General features: G+C 36.7%; 1 protein-coding gene across 1 annotated transcript in view; it reads right to left on the bottom strand.

Moving 5' to 3' along the window:
- Positions 1–9,222, bottom strand: part of ints6 (integrator complex subunit 6) — a 41,062-nt gene that overhangs the window by 15,116 nt on the left and 16,724 nt on the right. Inside the window, exons 9-12 of the mRNA XM_030125707.1 lie at positions 5,506–5,638; positions 3,505–3,599; positions 3,312–3,422; positions 1,084–1,299 (exon numbers count right to left, since the gene is read on the bottom strand). Coding sequence (XP_029981567.1) covers positions 1,084–1,299; positions 3,312–3,422; positions 3,505–3,599; positions 5,506–5,638 — 555 coding nt within the window. The remainder of the gene's footprint in view (positions 1–1,083; positions 1,300–3,311; positions 3,423–3,504; positions 3,600–5,505; positions 5,639–9,222) is intronic.

Below are 9,222 nucleotides of genomic sequence, written 5' to 3'. Positions count from 1 at the left end.
ATACTTCGGCTATGACTGGGGTTTTACAGATACGATGAAAAATTGGTGACGAAAGTCTCCCGCAGATTTAAATGAAAGTCCATATATGACTTCCTGTCAGTGTTCAATAGCAATTATATTGATATCTGTAACCATTTCCATGTTATAACCCATCTAAATATGGACCATTATAAGAAAAGGCAAATTTTTAATATTTCAAAATTTCATCAAAAATTCAAAAATCCAAATTACTCAAAATTGTGAGCAAACTTTGTAGACATTGTCCCAAGGAAGCTACAGATAAAATTTGAAATGAATCAGACAAACTGTTTTTGTAGAAGGTGTTTGAAGAAATTGCATAACTATGGCTGGGGCAGCCAGCGCCTAGAAAGCTGGAGAGCCAGTTTGATTCCCAAGACTGACAAAAAAAAAAAGTTGTTGGCTGATGTGCCCTTGAGCTGGTAGTTAATCCCCCATTTGGTCCCCGGGGACTTAATATGGCAAGCCCACTGCAGCGTGTGTGGTGTCTGCATGTTCTAGTGATGGGTTGAAAACAGAAGGTCAATTTCAGTGTTGGTGCGTGTCTATATACTGACAAATAAAGAATCTTAATCTTAACAAAGACAGCGTCTACACAATAACTCATGACCAACTGGCTGGTGAGATAAAAAGAAAGAAGGAAATTTAGTAAAACCATTGCAAGAAAGAAAATCACACTATGGATTGGAAAAACGCTAGGGTCATCTGTGCTGAAAGCAACAACTACCATCGCTGGATTAAAGAGGCTATCGACATACAGAAACACGCACCATGGACAATGAACAGGGACGACGGCTCATACACCCTATCACACACCTGGGATGCACATCACAGCAACATCATATGACGCTTCTGACAAAGGCTACAGGAAGTAGCTGAAACTAGTAAAGCAGGTAACAAAAACTACTCCTGTCTGAATTCTGAAATCACCTTCATCACTGGTTTAATTAAAGAATGTTTCAACAATAACATGTTTTTGGTTTCGAATGTGTAACAAATTAACAGCTAGTGTCCACTGGGTACAGGGGTCTCAGATAATGACCCCGGCCCACCCCTCTGCTGTACCTTGTTGAGAAGTGCCAGGTGGAATCCTTGGAACTCTTTGGGGTTGAGCTCCATGGGCAGAGATGGAGCCTCTCCTGTCAGACTCTGTAGCTGCTGGATGAAGTCCCTGCGCTGGGCCAAAGAAATCCCTCCGCCCCGCCAACGCACCTTGATACCGGCTTCTGGAGGAGCCTTCTTACCGATGGAGGCAATCAGGCGGTCGTACTCAATTTTTGACTAAAGACGTAAATGAGAACTCAGTCATTACAATTAAAAACGTTGTTAACTGACCAAAAACTCAATAAAAACTGCTGTGATTGATGCAACATTAAGTAAAACAAAATAGAACTATGTGTAAATAAAGCTTCAGTTTTGTTTTCCTTCAGCATTGACGGTTCATGGTTTAACAGTGATCATCAAACGGGCATTAAAATGACCCCATGAAGCCCACAGAATATTAGTACATTACTAGAATGCGTTTTGGCATTCATGGTATACAATATTTTTTCTCCCTATACTGAAGTCATCCAAAAACAAATAACTCCATCACCAGTCAGCATATTATGAGTGAGCATCCAACCAAACACACTACAAGCATTTTCCACCAATCAGAACACAGAAAAATGGTCAAACCCATTCAACTTTGACTCATATTTCTTGCTGATCAGCGACCTCCTGTAACTGGATTTCTAGAATTACACATTTCACACTTTAATCTTCACTCAGCGGCCTCCTGGTGTCTCAGACAGTGTAATGTGTTTATGTTTGCCTTGGAAATCTACGCTCAAATGGCCACATAGTTTGTTTAAAAACAGGAAAGTTTCTATTTTTTTCTTATTTCAAATAATTTCTTACTCCATAGACCTACATGTGTCATTCACTATTAATAATTACATCCAAAAATATAATATCCCATTCATTTCTACATAGATTTCAAGAATTCAGCAAAAAAACATAAATTGTTTATAACAAACCCCGTAATGTTCTTGTAAGACAAATCCCTTTTGTACAATCATGATTAATTCTAAGTTCTTTAACTAGACAACTGTTAAATAATTAAATACTAAATTCCCAACCACTATGAGACCTGTGAATATTATGGCTGAATATTAATTTCAGGCAGTGTTAATGGGTATAATTATGTCTAATTAATTTTTTCTTCCATTTTTTTAAGGTCTGGTTCCCACATTGTCTTCTTACAAAAAAAAATTCTCAAACTCTTGGACAAGTGAAGTTGATAACCCTGGATTAGAAGAATTAAAGGGTTTTGAACAATACAGGATCAATAATAAACAGAAGATTTGGCGTCATGCATTCCTTTATCATACATTTTTCATTTGCGATAAATCAGTAGTACTTGAAAAACTAACATTAAAGCCAAATAAAATCTAAACTTGCCAATTCCCCAATTAAAAACAAAAATCCACCTTCAGTCACATATCATTAGCCTCATAGCATTACTCATACACCATATGGACAAAAGTATTAGGACACATTAAATTCAGATGTTTTGTTTCTAACAGGGGTCTGAGATACAAAACAATATAATGACAAATGTCATAATACAGTTTTATATTGGAATAAATACCATATTGATTATTAATACTGATGTAGCCATGATGTGTTCCAATATTTTTGTCCATATAGTTTACAAACACCAATATTTCCTTAAAGTTTAATGGGAGATATTTCTTTGTAAGTGAGATGTGAAGAATGTAGATGGTTAGTTGTGGTAGAAAATTATTATTTACAATCAGAGCATGAAAAATATTTTAGAAATTTAGAACATTTAAAATTACAGTCATGGATCCAAAAAACAAAATCAACGTTGAGAGAAATTAAGTAAAAACCATCTGTGAGGCATTTTGGAAGCAAAGATAAGTTACACCAAACTAACCAATGCAATGATATTTATCACAATATAAAACTATATTATGACATTTGTCATTGTTTTCTATCCCAGACCCGTTAGAAAAGAAACAGCTGAATTCAATGTGTCCCAGTACTTTTGTCCATATAGTGTATGACTTAGGCAGTTATGCTATGAGGCTAATGATATTAAGCCTTGAACAAACTGAATAAAAAACTAAAAAGAAACCAGTGAAAACCTCTAAACTCTAATAACTCCTTTAAGCTCATGACCTCATGTGTTTTACATTATGTGTAAATTCTACACATATATTCATATATTTAACAAACGTACTAAGGTTAGGTTTATTCTGTAAAGACATAAAAGCTCCCACACACACCTGCTGGCTGAGCTTCTTCAAGTATGAGACCACGCTGTAGCTCAGGCCGTACTCCATGTTGTCAGCCAGCAGGTTTGGCGCTCCCATGATCCTCAGGGCTTTCCTCAGAGACTGTGGGCAGATCACATGTATTAGGACTCAATTAAAGTAACTCAAAAACAAAAAGAGACTAAATGATGCCAAGTCTGCTCACCCCGATATAATAAGGAGGCATGGTCTTCAAGTAGTTCTCAAAGGACTGTCGCCATTTGATGGTTGGCTTGAATTTGTGTACTTTGATCAAGTCATCTGCAATACATGGAAAAAGAAACTGTAACTAAAAACTAATAAGAATTTCTAGTGAAAAAACATCAAATGCTTATTTTAATTAAACTGCATGACAGAACTGTTTTCCCATTTTCCTGGAGACCAGAGGTGTCAACCATGTGGCCTGTGGGCCAAAACTGGCCCGCCAAAGAGTCCAATCCGGCCGCAGGATGAATATGCCAAGTGCAAAAATTACATTAAAGATATTAACAGTCGAAGGGGAAAAGTAAATTGGACCAGTAAAATAATAGCACAATAAATTAAAAATTATGATTACTCTTTGTTTTACTGTGAAAAAAGTAAAATTTCCTCATGAAAATGTTTACATATATAAACTCTCCTTTCACAAAAAGTGTGAATAATCTTAACAAGGTCAAGGTTAATTTATTTATACCCGTAGGTAGATTTGTTTTGCAGTCTAGGTTATTGCCTTGGCATTACAACAACACATACATTGAACATGCAAGACAGGCACTTGATCACGCTTACAGACAGGACAAAAAGACAGGACAAAAAGTGTTCAGTGTTCCACCATTCATCGGTATAGCAGCATGGATAAGTAAAAGAATAAAATAAATAAGATCAAATAAATAAAAACAAGATGCAATAAAAACACAATAAAAAACAGAAAAAATAAAATAAAAACAATCTGGGATAAAAACCAGGATAAGAACATAAAATTAAAAAATTTGAAGTCACAATAATAATAAATAGAGCAAAGAAATGGAATAAATAACTAAATAAGTTAGTAAAGTGCAATGTCACTATTTCTTATTGAGCTCAGTGACGGCGACAGGAACAAAGCTATTTTTATAACGCTGTGTCCTGCACCTTGGGACTAAGAACCTCCGTCCAGAGGAAAGGAATTGAAATTCATCTCATAAAGGATGGGAGTCAATGTTAAGAACTGATGAAGCCATCCTCTGCACCTGTTTAGTGTACAGGGAGGCGGGACAAGACTGGGACTCACCAATCAGGCGACTGGACCATCTCACAATTTGATTTAGTGAGTTTCTCTCTGCAACTGAGGTCTGACCGAACCATGCCACCAGACAAAAAGATAAAACAGACTCAATGAAAGAACGATAAAACAAAGTTAAAATGGTTCGGTCATTGTGGAAGTGTGCCTGTTTCCTAAGGCAGTGGAGGCGCTGATGGCCCTTTTTACACACAGATCTGCAGTTTTCATTAAAACTCAGTTTTTCATCAATTATCGTCCCAAGGTATTTGTATGATTGCACTTGCTCTATAGTCTGACCTTTAATTAAAGTGACTCCGTGCCTGTCCTGTTTTTTCCTAACAACCATGAATCTGAAATTTCTTAAGGAAAATAAGTGAAATTTTAACAATGTTCTGCCTTTTACTAAATGTTTTGTGCCATTGTAGATCCACTGTGATCAGTAAGTTGTGATACACATGTGTAAATAATAAGCTGCGGAACAATACTGTTAAAATTGCACTTTTACTTTTTAGCACAAAAGTAAAAAGAAAATATTTAGAGTTCTTATTTATAGGTTATTGTGCTATTATTTTACTGGTCTGGCCTGATTCAGGTCAAACTGGGCTGAATATGGCCCCTGAACTAAAATATGTTTGACACCCCTGCTGTAGACTACTAGTACTTATAGTAATTATCATGTTGATAATATAATTTTTTTTCTCTCTCTTTTTGTTGTATTAATAATTTAATTCCTGTTACTTTCTATTACACTTGAATGGAGCAACTGTAACAAACAAAAATTTCCCCCTGGGATAAATAAAGTATCCTGATTCTGAAACTTCAAGCTACTTAAGAACGTTTCGTTTAGATAACAGACGACAGTAAAACATTCGGGAACAATGAGGCAGGATGTCAAATATAATACCACCTATATATGTTAAATCTCACCTAGCAGTGGCAGAAGCACAGGGTAGTTGTAGGGCATCACAAACAGATTGACACAGTTTAAAGCTGTGCTGGCCTTTAGGTAGCCAAAGGGCTGTCCCAGGTCACTGTACTTGGCACTGTTACACACAAACACCTGAAAAGAACAAACAAAGGCAATGAGTCACAAGCAGTGATGTTAGAACAGGCAGAAAACAAACACAGGGACTAGATTGTAGATTCTTATGCTCAAATCTTTTCTCGGTTTTCCTCAAAAGTCTCAGTTTAAGCCCTAACCCACCTGGGGAATGAGGAAAAAAACACCACAAAAACACAAAAACATTTGCCCATGGATATCTCACATCAAAACTATTCATACTGGAGGTGATGCAAATTGACAAAATATGAGATATTTGTTCAATCAAAAATTCAAAATTGAATCTTCAGGAACAATAATGGGTTCATCATGACCTGCAGCCTGTGAGTCTGATCCAGCCTCTCTAGGGCCCAATCCCAATTCACCCCTTGGCCCCTCCCCCTTCATTTTGCATGTTCACATGAGGGTGTCCCAATTCTCGGTGAGTCAAGGGTTGGGGGGGGGGGGGGGGTTGTCAAAACAGAGATTTATCAGGACCACACTACCAATGGAGGGGTAGGAGAAATCTCCCATAATTCTGTTCAAATTATCAGCAAAATGGAAGTAAACACAGCTAAAAAGTGCAGCAGTGTGATGAAAGAAACACACGAATTTTCTTCATGAACAAGTTAATCATTTGATCAACCGTTTAATGCTCTTTTAGTATGTTATAGATTGCATTTCTGCTGTTTACGGTTGATAGCTGCAAAAAGATGCCCAAAGCCCATGGAACAGAGACGGTTACAGCTACTGACGGCATGGGGAATACTTTGGGAAACAAAGTTGTCGCATCTGTTTATAGTGGCATCGATGACTGCTGATGATGTAACAGGTCTGGAAGGGTTGTCTCATTTCAGAGGGGAATGTTTCAACCCCTAGTGCTAAGTGCAAGGACCAAGGGGTAAGGGGGAGGGGCAAGGAGTGAATTGGTATTGGGCCTTTAACTATGCATGTCCAAGTAAAAACACACATACATAGTAGGCATGTAACAGTGCACAAAATTTTTGGTTTGGTACGTTTTCGGTTTTGAAAGCCACGGCTCGTTTTTTTCCGGTTCGGTACGGGAAGAAAGAAAACCCCTCAAAATGTCTTTAATGCATTTATGAATTTTTGAACATTTTTCCCCCAATTTTTGGAGACAATAGAATATAGATAAACAGCTATACACCTGGGGGTTCAGTCCATAACTAATGTAACTAACGCTGGCGTGAAAAGAAAGTGAAACTTTACATACTTTCAATTTCCAATTCTTGGGTTCTATTCCTCTATTATACAGCGTGTGTGTGTGTGAGAGTGAGAGAAACAAACAGACGGACAGAGCCAGTGTAAGTATTTTAGAACTACCGTAGTTCATAGGCGGCAAACAACGTTTGTCTTATCACCGTCTCTTTCCTTGTTGTTGTCTTTCACTGGGACCTAATGTGATCCCAAACGGGACTGTAATGGTGGGGGAGGGTCTTCATTCTCTTCCTTCCAGGTTAACATCATATTTGTTGTTTTTTTAACCTTATATCAGCTGCTATTTCATATTTCGGGTCAGTGTGCGCTCCTTCAATATGTCCGTGTGGAACTTGGCTGATTTAAAGTTCCACATCAACTGACGTCTTTTGTTCCTTTTTCTTTTTCTCAACATACTGTGCCGTTTCGGTACAGCTGTGTACCGAACTGGACAGGTGCGTACCGAAATGGTTCGGTTGGGTATGTGTACCGTTACAGGCCAAATACATAGATGTTCATTTTCAGAATCAGATCTATTTTCTACTAATTGTCTGATGAGGCTGCTTCATATTTTGTCTTTCACCTCAGTGTCTTTATCATTTTTGTGGCATTTTCTATAACAAACAGTGCACATAGGTTAGATTACTGTAGATTAGATTAGAAAAGAACAGAATAGCCTTTATTATCATTGTGTATACAATGAAATTAGGGGTAAGTGCAATAGTATTAAAAAAAACAAAAAACAATACTTCAGAAAATTTGAATAGAGTGAATATAAAATTAAAAAATTAAAAACAAGATAAGAAAATAGAATGCAAAATTTTACAAAACTTTAAATAGAATAGAGCTAAAATTAGAATAATAAAACTACACATAAAATATAAACAGATGCAATATTAACAGTGTGTATATCTATGAAACACTATGTATATCTATGAACTCAAGTCGATTTAAAAATAGTGTATTTGTGATTGGATAAATATAGAATGAATATTACATTGTTATTACATGGAACATTATTGCACGACTTATTGAAATCAACAGGTCCATCACTGCTGTCATATGATTCCACATAACTTGACTGGTTGATGATTATTTACTAAGCAAATCCTCCCACAGTGTGTAAAGTCCTTAAAGGTGTGGACTTGGCTACCTCATAAAAGATATAAAATGAGTTCATCAGTGAGGTCAGGTTTGTTTTCCATTGTTTAAAACTGTACTGTATTGGAACTCTGCAGCTCCAGATGCTCTGACTTGGTTGGAATCTCTATTGAGAGAATGAAGGTGAATAATGTGCAGTTTTACATGAGACACATCTTAAAGGATAGGTTTTCCTGAGACTTGTTGCTGTATTTAATCACCATAACCCCATTTTAAAGTGATTTCAATTTAAAAGGACAGAGGGAAAAATCCACAGCCATGTCTCAGTAGATAAAACACATTCCTAACAGTCTGAGGGACAGAAATTACAGGCTTCCCCTGTTGTTGTCACTTCTTGTCCACCACAGCTCAGCATAAAAACACTGTCTGGTGGATCAAAAAGAAAGAATTCGGTACTAAACAGACCAGACAAACAATGAATCACACACAACATGAACACTCATTACCTTAAAGTAATACTCATTTTTGCACTTATTTTGATCTGTTGTCCTGCATTTTTCCATTGACACTGCATCAGTAAAAGAATTTTTCTTTGTCAGTTTGAAGACGAAGAACGATTAAAAGAGCCTTGACAAAAGCCTTCATCTGAAGAACTGAGACTACATCTTACAAGACTTAAAAATAGATACCAGTTGCCCTGTATCTCACCGGTATGTGCTATATAGCATCACTAACACGTTGCATTTGTGAGGTTGTCCGATTCTGTCTCTATGTTAAGAGTTCTGTGGTCTTGATGCCGGAGATCAGTCTCCCAATAGAAGTGGGTGGAACTTTCACTGGAGGAGAACTCAACTAATTACACCAAAGTCCATATATGACTTCCTATCAGTGCTCAATGGTAACTATATTCATATCTGTAACCATTTACATGTTATAAGCCATTAAAATATGGACCATTATAAGTAAAGGTAAAATTTTGTAATATTTCAGAAGTTTGTCAAAATGCAAAAATGAACATTTCTGAAAACCATGAACAAACTTTCCAGACATTGTCCCAAGGAAGCTACATAAAATTGTTTAAATGAATCCCACCAGTAGTTTTTGAGAAGAAGACTGCTGAAATGTACCTTGAGTTTGAGGTCAAAGGTCATGGACCCAAATGAAAGTCCATATATGACTTCCTATCAGTGCTCAGTAGTAACTATATTGATATCTGTAACCATTTCCATGTTATAAACCATCAAAATATGACCCATTATAAGTAAAGGCAATTTTTTTTATGTTTC

This window comes from Sphaeramia orbicularis, chromosome 21 (assembly GCF_902148855.1).
Source record: "Sphaeramia orbicularis chromosome 21, fSphaOr1.1, whole genome shotgun sequence".
Taxonomy (NCBI): Eukaryota; Metazoa; Chordata; class Actinopteri; order Kurtiformes; family Apogonidae; genus Sphaeramia; species Sphaeramia orbicularis.
Note: the sequence above shows the minus strand (reverse complement) of the source record. Positions and strands in the feature narration are given on the sequence as shown.